The 20904-nt window shown below is 34.2% G+C and overlaps 1 protein-coding gene across 2 annotated transcripts in view; it reads left to right on the top strand.

Moving 5' to 3' along the window:
* The first annotated feature begins 4427 nt into the window (after positions 1-4427).
* The window catches only part of rbms2b (RNA binding motif, single stranded interacting protein 2b), a 37668-nt gene continuing 21191 nt past the window's right edge, over positions 4428-20904 (top strand). For both annotated transcript variants that reach the window (XM_051097259.1, XM_051097258.1), the window contains exons 1-2: positions 4428-4585; positions 19691-19863. In XM_051097259.1, the coding sequence (XP_050953216.1) occupies positions 4514-4585; positions 19691-19863 (245 nt within the window). In that variant the 5' untranslated portion in view covers positions 4428-4513. The remainder of the gene's footprint in view (positions 4586-19690; positions 19864-20904) is intronic.

Genomic DNA, 20904 nt, shown 5'->3' with positions numbered 1-20904 from the left:
AGCTGCGTCAGCAGCAGTCATTTCGGAAGATGAAAACTCCTTTTGCCTTGCATAACATACAGTACACTGATTTTATTTATTATAATACTGAACTTAATTTATTTTGATGTTAAAATATGTTCTCTAATCCCAGTACCATTTGTTCACGGGCAGGTTATGGAGGCATCTTTCAGCTACGTGTGAAACGCCCATCGTCCATTAGATTTCAGCGACACACCGACACGAGAATTAGCACAATTTCGGTGAAAAGTTATTAAAGAGAACTGCAGACTACACTTGAATTAAAATGCTACTTTTAAATGTTATATTTTTGATTTCTAAAATGCTTGTTAAATGAGTTTAAATGTATGTAATATTGTAAACTATACTATATTCACCCCCCAAAAAATTCCATTTGTCTTATATTTTTGTCTAAGGGTGTTCTTGCTTAATAATAAATGTTAATTTTTTTTATTATTGCTGTTGCCTATATAATAATGCCTACATAAGTGTGATTTTCAATTTCCATCCCATTTTAAGCCAACAATATAATAATTTTTAAACAATAATTGAGTTAAATAAAACAACTCAGCATGTTGGATAAAAACATTTAACCCAACCAGCTGGGTCAAAATAACCCAGCATGTGTTCTGTCTAATATTTACCCAGCGCTGGGTCGCTGGGTTGTTTTAACCCAGCATGTTTTAGAGTGTATTATTTAAATACTCGGAGAAGTATTAATAAATAAAAAAAAATCTATTACTAAAATTATTTTTAAAATATTATTAGATTCATTAGATAGATTAGTTTAAAACACTTCTCTTTATTTTTTTTATTCAGCATGGATGCAATAAATTGATCAGAATTGACAGTAAAGACATTTATAATGTTACAAAAGATTTCTATTTAATATAATGCTGCTCTTTTGAACTTTCTATTCAAGAATTTTTAATAAAATCTTTTTTAAGCACTAAATCAGCATATTAGAATTATTTCTGAAGGATTATGTGACACTGAAGTTTTGAGTAATGGCTGCTGAAAATATCAATATATATGTTAATATTTATTTAGAATGAATATATTTTTCCATAGGATGTTTATAGGCATCTATCTGATGTTCGATTCGCACTGTGGAAGGCCAAACTGTTTATTTTCTTGTGTACATATGCAAATCAATAGCTCAGTGACCTTCATTTGTCTAGGACAGCTTACAGACTTAGAAACTCTTATAATTCTGTTTAAAAACTATTGTCTGATATTACCCGAGCTGAAACGTTATAAATCAAATGAACTGTAAGACTAAACTAACTAGACTGAACTCTTGTCAAATCATAAATCATTTGTAAATATAGATATATACATTTCCAATCCTGTTTTGACTCTCTGAGAACACCCAACAAGACTTTAATCATTAAAATATACAGAACGTGTAAATATGTCTCTACGTATTAAACACTGTACTAACGCTGAGGGAATGTAGCATGTAGCTCTTATCTAAACATAAACAAGCAAAATGCCAGAGACCTGTAGACAGAGCACTGGAAGCACAGAGATTTCATCTGCAGTGGTCAAACAAAGAAATCAGAGTTTTAAACAACTATCCTCCCACATTAGCCACTCATCTGACTTCAGATAAACACTGTCGGCTCCTCGGCTGTTGCTGTGATGCTGGAGGAGATGACTTAGTGGTGTATGACTGAGTTCTGCTGTGGGCTGACTCATGATCCCAAGTGTCTTTTGGGCTTTGCTGGCAACACGGTGTTCCTTTGCCTACACTGTAATAAAAAAAATAGCTAAATAGCAGGTGTGGTTGTAAGAATTTCACCATAAAAATATGTTGAGTGTTTCGGGGATTATGGGAGGCATTTTGGTAGGGCTGTCACGATTTCTCGATTCAATTTGAGTACTCGATTTCAAAAAGTCCTCCACTGCATTGTTGAGTACCTGGCAAAATACCAGAAATGGGGCATTCCACTGTGGAGAATCCATGAAACGCATTATTAGACCTGTTTCCAAGGCTGCATGATACAGTAAACCCATTTAAAAATCATGATAAAGCATAATGCTATTGTGAATTTATAAATGTTACGATTCAGTTATACAAATATATGTGATGCAGGTTTAATATATGCTTATTGTTGAGTTTGGGTCTATTATAACATTCATCTGGGAACATAATGTGCGCCATTTTATCAGATTTGTAAGGTAAATCATTTGTTGTTTACTCAGATGTAAACAACAGCATGGATTGGATGGTAAATGTACAGCATACTTTTTTCTGCTAATTTATGCTGTCTAAACCACTGATAAAAAAATGTGTGGAAGCTTGTAAATCATATAGAGACTTAGTAAGCAGGAAAGGGTGCAATATTTTGACAAACTAAAGTCAATAGGTAGTAAAGATACGTACGGCCAGTATTAATTAAGATATTAGCCTAATATTTCACCTACCTGACCGGAAATTACAAGAACAAACACTAATGTTGTCAAAATTCCATGCCCTGGAAATCCTTGTTCAGTTTGGCCAATCACAAATGCCTTTTGTTCCTCAGACAGCTTTTTGCACTTTTCTCCTTGATTTGTTATAACTTTTGGCAGGCTATAGTACTCCAAATGTTTTTCCCGTTCTGGCCGAATAGTACAGCCCAAAACATGACAATAATTGCCCATTTTCAGCAGCAATAATCAGCAAAATATGCAAGTTTCATTCGGTTCAGTGGCATTGTTTACATTCAGTGCCGCCACTCTACACATCAATATCTTTCTCATTACGCTAACTGTTAATTCTGATTTCAAAATAAAAGCTCAAACCCTCACTCTTTACACGTTTTTGATGTCCACATATTCAAGAAATTACAGTGGCTGTAGCATTAAATATTAAAGATTAAGTGGACATTTGAATTAAATGTTATTTAGTCAATATTTAACAAGGATTCGATTGCGCTGTAAAGTGTGAAAACAGTCGTCAGACCATTGGCGCCCTCTGCAGTCATTTGTTATAATGCATAATGTACGTTAGCTCTATTGTTTATATTACATTATGCATTTTAACAGTTTTGTACAATAACGATGTGATTACAGTAACGATATGATTACTTTATTTGAACTAATTATTATTGCCTAATTGTTATTATATATGTATTTTAAGTCATTTTGAAGGCTTATTGTTGTCTTATGTCTATTTTTATTAGGCCACCCTGGTGAAAAAAACAGCATATGCTGGTAGGTATGTTTTGATGCTGGAATGCTGGTTAGGTAGGTTTGACCAGCAACATGACCAACAAAAACCAGCAAAGGACCAGCTTAAAACAGCATCAAAACCTACCTAACCAGCATTCCAGCATCAAAAAACATACCTACCAGCATATGCTGGTTTTTTCACCAGGGCACTACACACACACACACACACACACATGTCTGGTTTATTATCCCTGTGGGGACTCTCCATAGGTGCAATGGTTTTTATACTCTCCACACTGTATTTTCTATCCCCTTACCCTAACCCTACCCCTAAACCTAACCCTTACAGAAAACTTTCTGCATTTTTACTTTCTCAAAAAAACTCATTCTGTATGATTTATAAGCTTTTGTACCCATGGGGACCTTAAGCCAGTCCCCACAATGTCAAAAAATGCAGGTTTTACTATCCTTGTGGGGACATTTGGTCCCCACAATGTAGCAAAAACAAGTACACACACACACACACACACACACACATATATATATATATATATATATATATACACACACAATTGTGTTATTATTGGATTAATCATTAGAATAATCGACCCATTACTTTACCAAAATAATCGTTAGTGACAGCCCTACATTTCGGTGACTGCATATAGAAGTCATAACCTGCACATAACTTTTAGAAGTTTGGAATAATATGCATTAAATGAGCGCTATTGACATGTGACTGTTGAAAATTTTGCTTTGCCATCATAGGAATAATTTTTAAAATATATTCTGATAGAAAACAATTCTTTTAAAACACAATATTAGTCATTTTTGTGGTGTTCTGCACCCTTGTTGTGGTGGACCAATCGCTTACATTTGCTGGTGCTTTTACTGAGTATCACAATACAGAATTACAATCTGAATTTGTAAATGTCCAGCCTCCCAGAGGTGCATATACAAGCAGCGAATATCATATTTAATGGTGTTTGTGCAGCTGGGAAAATTCAGCATAGATTTCCAGAAAGTTCAAGAACGGGTCTTTCGGTTGATTTCCTCCATCGTTGCTTGTTTAAAAAAGAAAAAGTTAATATGTAATCAAAACTCTTTCATTAGTCATAAGAGAGTACAGCTTTCAATACCATTTAGAACAGACTAGCGTTTACTATTGCTGTTTTCTTCCTGTGTGTGCTAATGAACAGCAGTGTGTGTGCGTGTGTGCGTGTGTGTGTGTGTAAGCGACTCAATCTCTTCCACAGACTCCAGGCTGAATGTCCCCGGTGACGTCAGCTGACTGTTTTGGCTGTACTAGGCGCTCCGGACACAGCGCGCTGCTGCTGCTGCTGCTGCTGTAAAAATGCTGCTCTCTGTGCCGCCAAGGACAGGAATCAACCCATATAACGGCTATACCAGCAGAACCAGTAAAAAGGTAAAGCCCTCTTCACATGCGGTGGCGTCAGCTGGTCGGGCCGGCGGAATACGCTCATTTCTGTCGCTTATCTCTGTTGTGTGTGTAATTGCATGAGTGTGAGCTGCAGTGTCCTTGAAAGTGGAACCGTGAAAATATTGAAGTGTATCATCGCGCTATCGTGCCGGATCATGTACCGCTGTGGAGAATGATACTAAAGTCGGCGTGTATTAAAAAGTGGGCATCTTAAATGTAGATTCATCTGCTGGCTGAGAAGTCACAGACTGTACGGAACTTGCGGTCCGAAATGTTCACGGACTGATACTTATTTATAGGCGCCCGATGTTTGTGGATTCGTTGCGGTAAATCAGAATAGAAAACTACTATTTGGAATTCTTGAGGTAAAATCGCTTGATGGAGAAAAAAGAAAATTAGTTTAACCAAGTTTTACGTTGAGTCATTCGCCCCACCCCTATAAATCCCACTACTATGACGGGAAACATTTAGGTTTCGGATTGACTTTGCAGAGACAGAAAGTCAATGAATCCGACACAGGATGCCTTTGAATTACGGGCTGTGTATTTTCGAAGAGACAAAGGTCAGAATGAGAGAAAAAACGCTAAATTTGCTTTTATAACATGTTAATGGCGCAGCTAATGTGTAATAACGAACATATGATGTTGGTTAGGCTACATGCAGTGAATTATTCACTATAGGTAAACTAATATAGTTGTGTTTTCTGACACAAATAAATCTTTCAATGAAAACATAACATGCATTATGACTATTTTAATACTAAAACAAATTTTCAAACAGATTACATCTAAGTTACAACCTATTATTAGGAAAAACATGTAGTTTCCTTTTTGTTAAGCTTAAGTTCAAAACACTACGTATTTATCACTTAAAAATGAACTGCTGTTGAGTTTGGGTGTGCAAATGTATGCAAATAGCACATAAAGTAAGATACATTACCTGTGAACATTGTTATTTCCTGTTGAACCCACAATGAAACAATGGCGATATTGTGTACTAATATTCTACTTGACATATGACATTAATACTGTGCAATTATGTGCAAGCTAGTTTATGTGTAAATGCACTTCAAGTTGCACTTGCTTGCAGGTTTATTCAAAGTACTCTTGCTTTGTCATCTGCAATCTTCAATGCCCTTACATCAAAAATATATATATTTTAAAACATGGAAATGAAAGTGCAAAGCGAAGAAAGACTATTGTGTTGAACGATTTATGTATTATTGCCTGATCATTTATTGAACTAGACACTGACATTGGGTATGATGGTCTGTCTACTCATTAACCGTTTCATAAGCATACACCCTGTGATCTGATCCAGCTTGGCTCTCTAAATGTTATTTCAGCTTCACGCCCATGCTCACGAAATAATCCAGAAACAACGCATGGATGTAAGCAGTCAGACCGGGCCGCTGATTTCATCTTACCTTTCATTTTATGAAAGACCACAGCTATTTAGTTTCACAGATACATGTTAACCACATTCATTGACCTCATTGTCCTTTTGATAGTAGAGCTAACCATGCACTCGATTTTTACAAAACCGACACTTTATTTGCTCTTGAAAACATTGAACTGCCTGATAGCAGAGCTTCCACCAGCCTAGCCGCTGAGCAGGCAGGTGTCTGAGCCCGTGGTGCATCTTTTCTCAATAACTCGCACAGCGGGGCGAGTGCTGGGGGAGGAAGTGTAGGTAGTAGCGTGAAAGGAAGTAAGCTGTGTTGGGCAGGTGGTCCCCTGGCCATGTTTGTCATCACTGAAAGGTTGTGTATTGCTATGGAATGTGGATATTATGCCATGCATCACCCTGGGGATGGCAGTGAAGATGGTAGACGGTGTTTTTGGAAGCAGAATTAAATTCAGGGCATCTGTTTGTAATAAAAAAATAACCTGGTGATGTCAGGTTACACTTCACCTGCTGGAACGGGCTGGATGAAACCATGCTCAGTGGGTTTGAGTAGAGGCTACTGGCCAAAAGCCTAGAGGCGGCCCTATGTGTTGAGTAAGGTTGGCTGTTGTTGCTGCCAATGGAAGCCATAACGGAGAATGACAGGTCCAGTTTGGACAACTTTAGATTCCACTTGGAATATGTTCGAAGAGTCCTGGCAGTGTATTTTGAAGCTAAAGAAGGCCTCTATATTAATTTTTAGTTGCTGAAGCTGTGTAAAAATGCAGAGGGAGAATGTCAAGTGTGGGTAAAACTACCAAACAGTATTTTTGCAGGGATACTGCAGCTCTCAATGAGTGTGGGCCAAGAGGAAGATGATCCGACTATAGTTGTGAGGCTAAAGGTCTGTTTATACCAAGAACAGATTGAGAAGGCTAATCAAAAGCACTCTCATTCACATTCTTAAACCGTGGGATGTTTTGATCCAATTTGATTACAATTTTTGAGTTGTTGTTAAACGTGTTTGCAAAGTGTCGAGACTCCAGTCTGCGTACAGAATTTCTATGATGATTATTATGTTTGCAGGTCAGTCTGACCCTCATATTGCATTTTTAAAGGCAGCTGCACAGACCTAAAATAAAACATTTTGTTCTGTCAGTCCTCTGCCTCTGAGGGTATTTACCTTTAGATTTATGCATTTGGAAGACATTTTTATCCAAAGTGTATATTTTTATGATTTTACGTATGCTCAGTTTGCTAGAAAGTACCATGCTGTACTTTTTGAGCTTCAGGAAAGCACACACCTCCACTGTTTAAAATGACAAAATGTTTTGTTTTTTTGTAATAGCTGGAATACTATTAATAATATTCACAGTTTATAAAAAAAACTTTTTTTGGAATGTGTGAGAGGTGTTAATGCTTTTAAGGTTTGCTGTTTTTACCAGATTTTTTTTTAATTATATAGTGTGATTATTTATTTTTTTTTATCATTTAGTGTGATTTTAATTTTAACGAATCAAAAGTCAGGAATCCATGACCATAATAATTTTTAATCCTAAATGCAAGATAATAATTCTAGCAATGCAAGTCAATGCAAGTCACTAACGATTATTTTGGTAATCGGTCGATTAATTCTGGCGATTAATCGAGTAATCGGATAATTATAATCAATTTTGGTAGTAAAAATAGACCTAAGCAAACAATAGCCTTTGCATTTACTTAAAATATATATATAATAGCAATAAGTCAACAATAATTAGTTCAAATAAAGCATCAAAATTAACTGTTAAAATGCATAAACAATAGAGCTAATGTACATTACGCATTACAACAAATGCCTGCAGAGGGCGCCAACTGCCTGATGAATGTTTTTACACTTTACTGCGTGATCTAATCCTTGTTTAATATTGACTAAACAACATTGAATTCAAATGTCCACTTGATATTTAATATTTGGCCATGTCTTTATGACAAAAATGCTACAGCCACTGTCATTTCTTGAATATGTGGACAACAAAACGTGTAAACTCAGAGCAAGGGTTTGAGCTTTTATTTTGAAATCACGATGAACAGTTAGCATATTAAGAAAAATATCGATGTATTCTCTTGTGTTTGTGTAGGTTTATAAATGATTTACCTTACAAATTTGATGAAATGGTGCACACTGTGTTCCCAGATGAACGTTATAATAACTCACAACTCACACACATTAAAATAAAATGCATTGCATATATTAATTTAACTGAATCGTAGCGTTTGTGAAAATACAGTAGGGTTTATTATGATTTTTAAATGGGTTTAATACATCATGCAGCCTAGGAAAACAGTCTAATAATGCGTTTAATGGATTCTGGTCTGTGGAATGTGCCACTTCCGGTATTTGCCCATTACTCGACATGGGCAAAATGCATTTGAGGATTTTTTTTTTTAGATTGAGTACTATTCACATTCTTAAATGCACAATATGTATCTGATAATACAAAATGTTGTCTTTGTGTGAATAAGCTCTGCAGAAAGCTTAATTTGAAACACTATTTCCACAGCCTGTGTGCCCAAGTTATCATGAGTTATCAGGGGACATTAATTTTTCCCAAATTTTTAGATTGTGAGAGTGTGCAGCCACTGGTCTCTAATTTCCTCCTTAAGTGCCCCAAACTTAGATAGGCTTCCTAAGCCCTGCAGGTCTGCTAAGCACTGCTGCACTGACTCACCCAACTGCTGTCAACTGCGGCGGAATAAAATCCACTGGAGAATGACACTCTGTGGGGCGGCAAAATGTTGCAAATCACTTTACACAGTATGAATTTTTGAAGCTCATTAGAGTCTTCCAAATATTCTGTGACCTTTCAGGTAATGAAACACCCTTTTTATGCGAATCACTCAGTTTTGAATGTAAAGTTGAGAGCTTTGAGATGTGTCTTGAACACTGCAGTATAGAGTAGAACAATGAGAGGCGACTACAGATGCTTCTTAGTAATACTCCAAGAACATCAAACCCATATGTGACCCTGAACCACAAAACAAATCTTAAGTAGCATTGGGTGCATTTGTAGCAATAGCCAACAATACATTGTATGGGTCAAAATTATCGATTTTATTTTATGCCAAAAATCATTAGGATATTAAGTAAAGATCATGTTCCATGAAGATATTTAGTAAGTTTCCTACCGTAAATATATCAAAACTTAATTTTTGATAAGTAATATGCATTGCTAAGAACTTTATCTGGACAAATTTAAAGGCGATTTTCTCAATGTTTTGATTTTTTTTGCATCCTCCTAGTTGTATCTCAGCCAAATATTGTCCTATCCTAACAAACCATACATCAATGGTGTATAAATCTTAATTTTAACAAACTGACCCCTTTTGTGGTCCAGGGTCACATATATGCCAGTTGCAAAACATTAACAAAGCTCAACAATAAGGAAAAATTTGTTTTTGGCCAGCAGCTCCGATTGTTAATTTTTCTTCAACCATATTCACTGATCCAACCACAAAATATAATTTACACTTTTTTCTAAATTTTAAAATATAAAAAAAAAAATATTATTAAAAATATTAATACATTAAAATATTTATACAATTATATTCTTAAATTAAAAATACATTCTTGAAATATTAATATAAAAAAAAAATACATTTTGAAATCCAATGAAATCTATTTTATTTTTTCCCGAATTCCCTTTATTTTTTTTTTTTTCAAAATTTTGTTTTTACCATTTTAATTCTCCTGGACTCCTTTTTTTCAGTTTTAATTTTCCTAGACTTTAATGGTTAAAATGGTTAAAATGGTTTTAATGGATAAATAAAAAAAATATTAAACAAAAATCATGTCCAATTAATTGAAAACATGAAACTTACAGACTTTACCAATTTATTTTTCACAAATTCATTTTATTTTGACCAAATTCCATTTTCCATTAATTATAAATAATTAATTTATTGTTATTTTATTTATTTCACTCTTTTTTTTTTTTTTTTTAAGATTTAAAGAACATTTTTCTGGTATATAAATTTTGGTAAATATTCCTTTAAAAAAGTAATGTTTTAATAATAATTTTATTAGTAATAGTACTATCATTACATTAAACAATATTTTTTCTGTCACCATTTCTTCAAGTTAACTGAACTTTTACTTTAAGTTTCTGTTTGTATATGACATAATGGAAGTTTTTCTCTAAAAAAAATGCTCATTAAGTGATTCTTAGAGCAGTTCTAGAGATTGTTTATGTGTTCATGTACATATATTTTGAGGCAGCAGAGGGTGAAAACACCACAAACGTCACGTTCGCTTTAATACGTGTGTAGTAAACGAAACAGATCGCCTGCGTTATTCATTCACACAGAGACGAATAACATGGAGATTCATATTTAGTCTTTTTGCAGCTTAATATTCACATACATTAGTCTATATCGCGTTCTAATTTAAGTGTACTGACCTACTTTTGATTTATTCATCTGAAATTTGGCAAATTCCGTAACATTCCACGTTATACAGTAAATTCCATTTTTGGATTCTGCAGTTCCGTCCACGTTTTCCTCATCGTGGAAATCTTAGGGCCCTATATATCTAATTTCCAGTAATAGTTTCAAATTTTACAGCTATAATGCAACTCTAATTTTTAACACTTATGCTGCAAAATAAAGGCATATGGTGCAAAACTATATTCAAGAATTATTACTAAATACACTAAATTATAAACTTGAACTGTAACATTTGTAAAGTTTTAAATTGCTACATTGTAAAGCTTTCTTCAGATTGTGATTCCACAAAAATATTTGAATCACTCAGCAGTGCATGCTGTAGATTCCTTGGGACAGGGTCTGTTTCTGTTGGTAGCTCCACAGAAATGTGTGTTCGCTCACACGCACTTACTTCGAAATTCTCCTTCACGGAATGGATCACTGCTGAAAGACACAGTTTTGAAAACCAAGCAGCCCAAAAGAAGGGTCATTCCCCTCCTTCCTGCACTCTTGGCAGGGATGCAGATTGCTCAGAGATAAATGACTTGGAATTCCTGGAATTCCCATCTCAAACATTGTGCGTGGATCCTGGGTTACTGGCCGTGGCAAAGAGAGGTTTTTTTTTTGTTCTTTAATTTCTACTAAAAGTGATAGTTTGACATTTTTGATTTGATTAGCCAAAAGGCGTACAGACAGAGAGCCTGAGAAAACGCCTGACAAGATAAAATCCTGATTTGTGAGTGTAACTTGAAAAGGGTGGAGAACTGAGGGATTTTTTTCTCTCTTCTCAGCCCGTCCATCTCGATTTTAATCCAGTGAACGATGTTTGGGTGAAAAAACTGTATATTTCACAAGACTCACCATATATGTGACTTAGAAACCAAAGCTCTGTTGATTTCTTTGGGTAAATGGGAGTGAGGGACAAAAACCAGTGTTCTGAAGTGTATTGTATCTAATAATATTGTTTCAATATTCTTATGCAAAGATTTAATCTTTTTAGTTACACAGTCACATTAATATTTTTTGGAAAACATAACCTTTTTGCATTATGTATTGTCTTATTAGGCCACCACAGTTTTCAATATTTTATTTAATCAAAGTCTGACTCTAACATGAATCTAATCTATTTTGCAAACCACAGAGTAATTTGACTAATGACACATTATTATTGCATTGTGATCTAGATATTTATATATGATATTGTATATTATGTATTTTCAGAAATTATGTCAAAATTATTAAAGTTAAAATTATTTGACTGCCATCTCAAAAAACAATGCTTTTTATTTAAACAGTTAAAAACATGTTGTAAAAATAGTAATATATTAAAATATTGTTTTAAAAAATCATATTCATATAATACACATATACTCTTAAAATATTCATAGTTTAAATATTAGTCCAGATTCTATTATAATTTCTCAAACCAGTGTAATCTGATTAACTACACATTAAAAATAATCACAATATTATTGCAGTGTGACCCAGATATCTATATCTGATAATGTATATTATGTATTTTTATGTCAAAATTATTAATTGAAGTTACAATCATTTGACTGCCATCACAAAATATAAACAATGCTTTAAAAAAAGTAAAAATATATGTTGTAAAAATAGTAATATATTAAAATATTATTTTAAAAAATCATATTCATATAATAAACATATATTCTTAAAATCTTAATATTTATTTTAAAAAAAGTCCAGATTCCAATATAATTTCTCAAACCACAGTATAATTTGACTAACTACACATTAAAAATAATAACAATATTATTGCATTGTGACCCAGATATCTATATATGATATTATGTATATTACATATTTTGATAAACTGATTACGTCAGAATTATTAAATAACATTACAATAATTTGACAGCCATCACAAAAAACAATACTTTTGTATTAAAAGAATATATACATATACGTTGTAAAAAATAGTAATATATTAAATATTGTTTTAAAAATCATATTCATAATAAACATATATTCGTATAATATTCATACAAAAAATTAAAAACAATCAAAACTCAGATTCGAATATAATTTGACTAACTACACATCAAAAATGCTTTTTTATTAAAAATGTTAAATATATGTTGTAAAAATAGTAATATATTAAAATATTGTTTTAAAAACCATATTCATATAATAATTATGTATTCAGAAAATACTCTCATTAAAAAATGAAAACAAACAAAATCCATATTACAGTATAATTTCTCAAACAATAGTGTAATTTGTCATTTGTAGTATGTATTTTTAAAAACTGACAACTAAAAAACAATCATAAATGCACCTTTTACTTTGTCTTATTTATTACGTCAAAATGATTAAACAAAAGTACGATCATTGGATTGCCATTGTCCATATACCTCCTTTCCAACAGAAAGCACATATAAAATGCATGCAAGTTATTTTCACTTCCTATGGAAGCCTGCATTATACCGCAATGTGTGTTGGTAGGTCATTAAATGTCCATATTCCCCGGCAAAACCTAAGCATGCATCGCAATACAATAACCTATGCAGGTTGGAGCGGTAGACAGACCATTTATTTCCATCCCCAGTCACACCTGGTACCAGCCCTTTAGAGCCAGATCCCCTGCTAACCCTTCAGAGCTGCTTACTGCCTCCTGTGACCTCTATTTCTGCAAACCTTCCCAAGAGTCTGCCCTAGTGCCACTGCAATGGAGTAATCAAGAGAGGTGCAAACCCTGCCATGCTCTCATTACCACACTGCGCATATCTATGGAAATGAAGAGGCGGCCTATAGCCGCTTCCACTGCAGTGCTGTCCTCAAGTGCAAATAAGGGAGGACTCTCGGGTTTCATTATAGTGCAACTGAGATGTTCAAGGGCACGTTTGCTGGTATTGATTAGATGTTGACAAGGATTTGTTCTGCATTCAGATACATTGAGCGCAAAGCGAAGTAAACAGAGCGGTCGCAGCAGATGGAGCACGTGAGGATGGTCGCCGTGCGTGAATCACTGTCAGCGCGGTTGTGCGCTCCCAGGAATGTCTTCACCTAATATATCACATGCTCTGCATGAACAAGAATTAATGCTGTAGGTTTAACAGATGTACTTGAATGGGAGTTGTTTGTGTAGAGTCCATATGGGTCGTGAGAAGTCATGAGGAGAATACAAGGCATGCAAACTTAGTTAAGCAGAACTAAAATGCATAGCTAAACTTTTCTTTCCAGAATGCAAGCGTAATACAATTACACATATTTTTGTGATATTGCTTGTCTTGTCCATTAAAGTACATTTTAATGTGCACACTGTAAATGTATTATTCAAAATTGTAATACATTAAAATATTTATACAATTATATTCTTAAATTAAAAATACATTCTTGAAATATTAATATATAAAAAAACTAAATTTGTTATATTTACAGTTCATATGTAATTTCTAATGACAGTTGAATTTTTTTTTTTTTTTTTTTGGCCACCAGTTCAGATTTTTACTTTTCCTTCTAACATATTCACTGGTCCAACAACAAAATATTTTTTATTTTAAAATATAGAAAATACAGTATATATTATCAAAAAAATAAAATAAAATAAAATAAAATACTTAAATTAAAAAATATTCTAAAATTAAAAATATTCTTATTAAAAATACTTATAAAAACTACATTTATAATATTTACAATTAATATATCTAAAATATTTATACAATTATATAAAATACATTCTTGAAATATTCATATAAAAAACTAAACTTGTAATATTTAAAAAAAAAAAATATATATATATATTTTGGCCATCAGTTCAGATTTTTACTTTTCCTACTGGTCCTTCCTTCCTGGTCCAACCACAAAATATAACTAAGTTAGATTAAATTAAAATATAATATAATATATATATCTTGAAATATTTACATAAAAACAACATTTGTAATATTTATAACGAATATATTTAAAATATTTATAGAATTATATTGATAAATTAAAAATACATTCTTGAAATATTAATATAAAAAATGACATTTGTAATGTTTATAAATAATATATCTAAAATATTTATAAAATTATATTGATAAATTAAAAATTCATTCTTGAAATAATAATATAAAAACAAAATTTGTAATATTTACAATTAATATATCTAATTTCCAAAGACAAGTGATATATCACATGAAAAAAAGTTTTTTTAAACAGTTTTCACTCTGAAATTGCTAGTAAATTTTACCAATAATTACACAGAAATGACAAGTAGCTAAGAAAATTTTGAAGTAGAAAAACTGAAATAATATTTTCATGTAAAACATAATCCAAAAATCTTTGTTTTATTTACAACTTTGAAAACGCTTTTGGGAATACTAGTTTGGGAATACAATTTTCTGCAGAACTGAGATAAACCAGACAAAACCTCCCTTATATTTCCATAATATTAATATTCAAATGTTTGGGATTGGTAAGATTTTTGTTAATGTTTTTGAAAAACATGAGTCTTTTGAATATTTTTTAAAATGTAACTTATTTCTGTGATTATTATTAGCAATATTCAAAGTCATATGATTCTTATTATTATGTTGAAAACACTTGTGCTGCACAATTATTTTTTTATTAGAACTGTGATACATAATGTGTTTTAAATTAATCCAATTTTTAGAGAAGGAAATAATGTAAAAATTGCAAAATAATATGGCTTGATTTGAACAACACGTCTGTCTGAATGGAAGTCATTAGTGGGTTTTGTTATTTTTAGCATGTAGTGTTTGTGTGGGTAAGACTGGTGTTGTTAGGTGTGCGGCAGCGGCACTGCTCAACCTTGAACAGCGTTGCAGGGCAGATGGGCTTAGTGGGGGGCAGTGGTTCAGTCATCTGTTTTCCCATGCAGAGGCAGAGTTAGCCGACTAGAGCGGTCCTAATGAGACAGTGCTTTCTGACTGCACCCAGCACATGAGAGGGATTAGCGCTCAACGCTAACAAGCTCAGATCTCAATTAGACAGGCTTCTATAACTAAGTTCAACCGGCTCAAGAGGAGAGCAAAAGACAAGAGCCCTATATATGACATAACGTTTGCGCGGCCACTTCTGGATGTGCCCCTCGCCCCTTTTTCCAACAATCTCAGCCAAACCAGTGAACTTGTGGCATGTATTAAACTGGCCCATTGTTCTCTGTCTGAGATTTGATTTCACAGGCTTGACTAATGAAATACTTCATCCTTGCCTGCCCCTCTGACTGATGAGGAGTTAATTAGAAAACTAACAGAACCTCTCAGGAGAGGGAAAGCCCCAGGCTTTGGACACAACAACAATCAGAGGCATTTTCTGTTTCAAATTCTGCTTGTTTATGTAAACCAAATCACATTTTTACAGGGAAAGTTCAACAAAAGTCAAACTCATGTTATTCCAAACCTCTACACTGTTGGATTTATCATATTTCAATTTTCAAGTCTTTTTGAGCCTTGCAATCCACCTTATTTTTCTGTAAGAGTGGGCGCAGCCATTTGTAAATTTTATAGGTCTGGTTTCCGGTCTCATCCACGTCCAGCTATTTTTAGCTGTACAAAACAGCTTGTTTTGCTGCTTGACATTGCAAATTGGTGTGTCTTACCATATTACTTTAATGTATTATCTTTATTATGAACACACTGGTTTGTAGTGCAAACAGTTTTACCATTTACTGCACATTCTTATTCTTCTCGTTATTTCCCTAGAGATACTAATAAACCAGAAGTCTCGCCCATTGGCTTATGTCCACATTGAAGAATAAGGTGATAGATTTAACTCAAAAGCTGAATTATTCAACCAGTGAAAAACTGACCGGTCTGATTTGTGAAGTAATCATTCTTTAAAGACTGTGGCTGCACCTGAAATCACACACTTCCCTGTATAATAGGCGATAAACAGCATGTGAAAAGAATAGTATGTCTTCATTTACAGTATTCATAAAACAGTAGGCGAAAAGTACGTGGATGACCTACTACTTCTGTCAAAATGTGTATCAGATGAACACTTTACTGTCCCATGATGCCACAGGACAGGAGTTGTTAAAGGAGAAGTCCACTTCCAAAACAAAGATTCACATGTACTCACCACCTTGTCATCAAAGATGTTCATGTCTTTCTTTTTCAGTCGTAAAGAAATTATGTTTTTTGAGGAAAACATTTCAGCATTTTTCTCCATATAATGGACTGTTATGGTTCCCCAGTTTTGAACTTCCAAAATGCAGTTTAAATGCGGCTTCAAACGATCCCAATTGCAGTTGTAAATAATCCCAGCCAAGGAAGAAGGGTCTTATGTATCAAAACGATTGGTTATTTTCATAAAAATAATACAATTTCTATACTTTTTAATGTCAAATGCTTGTCATAAACATTATTAAATATCATTAAACATCATTCACTCCAATCTAAAAAAAAAAAGGGAATCACAAACAACAGTGAGGAATCGATTCTTGGAATCAAATCCCATCGATTCCAGAACCAGGAATTGGACTCGAAATTCCAAAAATTCCTGAATCGAACTGCCTTAGATAGTTTACCCAAAAATGAAAATTCTGTTATTAATTACTCACCCTCATGTCGTTCTAAACCCGTAAGACCATCATTCATCTTCGAAACACAAATGAAGATATTTTTGATGGAATCCGAAAGCTTTCTGACCCTGCATAGACAACAACAGGACAATCACGTAGCGATTTTGGCGAGAGGGGGTAATAATTTGGCAGGAGGTCAAAAATGGGCACCACACCGGGTGTAACAAGCTTGCTCGGTAGCTCAGTCAGTGGAAATGGACTTAGGATGCAGAATCCTTGGGTACGAATCCCGTGAAAAACATGACTCACGATGAAAGAGCTGAAAAATGAGAGATCAAAAAACATGCTAAAACGACATGTTCACAATTGTGTATTCACGTCACATTCGCTTTTGTTCATGCTATCGGGCATTTACTCCCGACATCTGAGCCGCTGAAGATGCAGTGGATTACGTTTGTTTGTGAATGGAATGCGCCTCCCGATCTGCATATATCCATCTATATTCACACGAATCATTCGTGATCCAGCTTCACTTACAGCAGAAGCAGTGGCGGCTACTGGTCTGTCAAATAGGGGGAAGCTCATTTTCGGCCTACATCATAAAATTGTCTATTTATTTATTCACAAGAATGTGCCTTATTGTCATAAGTAAGTCACAATGCAAACAATCGTAAAAAAAAAAAAGCTTTAGTTTTATTATGCAAAATATGATGTATTTTTTCTTTTAGTCAGATGCTACTATATAGTATAAATATTTTGCAATTTAAATAAGGTTATTATGGAGATTTATTTATTTATTTATTTATTTATAAAGTATTTTAATAGAAATATAAGGTTTCATTATGTTATGTTAAAATTTTTCAAGATTACTATATATATATATATATATATATATATATATATTAATTTATAGTCATCCTCCATGTTAATATTTAATGTAGTAATCTATATATATATATATTGATTACTACATTAAATATTAACATGAATGAATGAATGAACGATCTAAAAAAAATATTAAACTCTGTAAAAGTGAAACAAGGAATGTGGTGTATAATTGTGTGAAATGTATGATGAAAATCAAGCAATTTCGCCAAGCAAATATAAAGAAATAGGTTGCAGCAGTTTTTATTTCGACTGAACTTGAGAAATCCGCGATGGGACTGAGCGCGAATAGCTTCAGCGATTCCTTATAGTACAAAATCGCTGTCAGTCAAAAGGAGATGCAATCTTTCGACAGACCCTCCAATCATCACGCAGAAGCTCGGAGTCCAGGCCAGCCCACTCCTCATTTGCTCCTCATTCACCCCCAGAGACGCTGAGCGTCCGTGGGCGGGACATAATCGCAGCGTTTATCCAATGACCGTCTAGTTTCAAAGCACTGAAAAAAAAACGTTCAAAGCAGCCGCATTGAAGTCAATGGACGCTGGGCTTCAACGGGGAAATGCACTGTGACGCTACGGGAATGTATGAGAAGTTAGATAGTTAGATACAGCAAGTCAGCCGACCTGCTATATCTAACTGATTCTGAACGAACTCGTCTTTGAGATGAACGTTTTCTAACGCATTTTTAGTCAATAAAATGTTAATACAATAGTACATAATTTGACCATTAATTTTGTGACATTATAGGGGAAGCTGAGCTTCCCTTGCAGTCTTAAAGAAATCGCCACTGAGCAGAAGTGACTATAAGGGTTTTTTACAAATCTTTGCAATCGCCTTTCCTAATAACGTGCTAGTTAGCAAGTTTAGTGGCTAAATGCGGCTAAAGTAAACAGGCTCGTCACTCCACAGATAGAAGAAAGGGGCGGAGCGAGCAGAGCACATTAACATTTAAAGCAACCTCAACCAGAACAGGATGATTTTTGCAGAGATGATTTTGGCAAGGTAAAAAGGGTGTTGTTTTACACAACCATTGAGAAATTTTTACCAAAGTATATTTTAGACTTTTCGTTAAGACCCTAAAGAATCATATCAACTTGTGGAAAATGGGCATCCGATGACCCCTTTAAAACGTCATGGAGCATTAGAGTTACTGCGCCAAAAAACAGAACACTCTTTTAGACATTGAATATGTCACAAAACGTACATTGTGCAACATATTTAGTGTCTTGCAAAAAAATTCCCACAGGCACGTTTTCGTCATGAGATAGGGTTGATTTGAACGATGTCCTTACTACTTTCCTAGGCCTCGAACGAGTTAGTTGCGTTGCTGTCTATGCAGGGTCAGAAAGCTTTTGGATTTCATCAAATATATCTTAATTTGTGTTCAGAAGATGAATGAACGCCCTACAGGTTTGGAACGACACGAGTGTGAGCGATTAATGACAGAATTTTCATTTTTGAGTGAATTATCCCTTTGACAGCAAATAATGAATACAATTTTGTTCAGTTTTTCCACAAAACGCTTTTGCATGGCTTCAAGAAGACTTGGAATATAGCACAATTACGTTTATGGGTCAATTTATTTAGTATGAACTGTTGTTGCATGGAAATCTCCCTTTGTGTTCTATGGAAAAAACCGTATATGGGTTTGAAATGACATGAGGATGAGTAATATTTACAGAATTTAAATTTCTGACTAAAATCATTTTTTAAAGATTAGTTATGTCTATAAAAATTCCTGTTATTTTCCCTTCATTTTGATTCTGAGTCACTAATGGTCAGCACAATAACTCCTTCTGCAGAATTCACAGATTTTAAAGGAAAACTCATGTCATTATATCTTATCTCTGTTTTCACAGCAGGCGTATGCGTCCTCCACCCAACAGATGGCGCCGCCCAGTCCCAACACCACCACCACCACCAGCAGTAATGGAAGCAGCAGCGGTGGAGACCAGCTGAGCAAAACCAACCTGTACATCCGTGGTCTCCATCCAGGAACCACGGACCAGGACCTGGTCAAGCTCTGTCAACCGTAAGTGTCCTTTAACAAACCTGTGTGAAAATGAATTTAGGATTAGGAATGGTGGAAGCAAGTAAGTTGAGGTTCATCAGCAGTTGGAGAGGAACTCAGGGTGTATAATAAGAGCAGAAAATGCATTAAGAAACAGAAGGAGTGTGTGGGAGAGGAAATCTAAGACTTTGAGCGTCCTGGTTTGACCCTTTATGAGGAGGTTAGAAATGAATTTCCTGGCAGATAATTCGCATTCATTTCAACACGAAGTGTTTTTGGATAAGCCTATACAGCTTCTTGATTTAGTAGACATTGTGTAAATCACACATTTCTATTCATGAGATGTTTTTGATATTTTATAACATTTTGGTGCAGTGCCAGAGGGGTGCTCGTTCTTCATCTTGGTATTGGTTCTCATTCCTTGTGTTTGTGTTGGTATATAGAGAATTCTTCTTTTTGAATAAATCTCATATCACTTTGTCACCATCAGATCTGTGCTTTCATGTTTGAAGATGTTTTGGTGGAATGTAATGACATAAACTCAACCGAGGTTTGGGTTTCAAACAAAGCTCTTTTTTGTTAACCAACTGCAGTGTTTCCAACAGCTAGGCATGATGATTCCCCCTCCTCGCCTCTTTCCCTGCCTGCACCTCACTTCCTTTTAGGGCTGATAAAAGTAGGGAAGCATTTGACGAGAGATTTTGGCTTCGGCTTCTCCCACCTAGATATCCCAGAGTATACACAAAAATTTATGATGTTTAAAAATAGTTGTTTTCATATATTTAACCTTTTGTTATGATGTTTATGTCTTTCTTCAGTCGTAAAGAAATTATTTTTTTGAAGAAAACATTTCTGCATTTTTTTTCCATATAATGGACTGTTATGGTGCCCCGATTTGAACTTCCAAAAAGCAGTTTAAATGCGTCTTCAAACGATCCCAAATGCGGTTGTAAATGATCCCAGCCAAGGAAGAAGGGTCTTATCTAGCGAAACGATTGGTTATTTTCATTTAAAAAATATAATTAATATACTTTTTAATGTCAAGCTCTCATCTTGCCATTT

The sequence above is a fragment of the Labeo rohita genome, chromosome 23 (genome assembly GCF_022985175.1).
Source record: "Labeo rohita strain BAU-BD-2019 chromosome 23, IGBB_LRoh.1.0, whole genome shotgun sequence".
In the NCBI taxonomy this organism is placed as follows: Eukaryota; Metazoa; Chordata; class Actinopteri; order Cypriniformes; family Cyprinidae; genus Labeo; species Labeo rohita.
The sequence above is the reverse complement of the archived record's forward strand: the minus strand, read 5'-3'. Positions and strand labels throughout refer to the sequence as shown.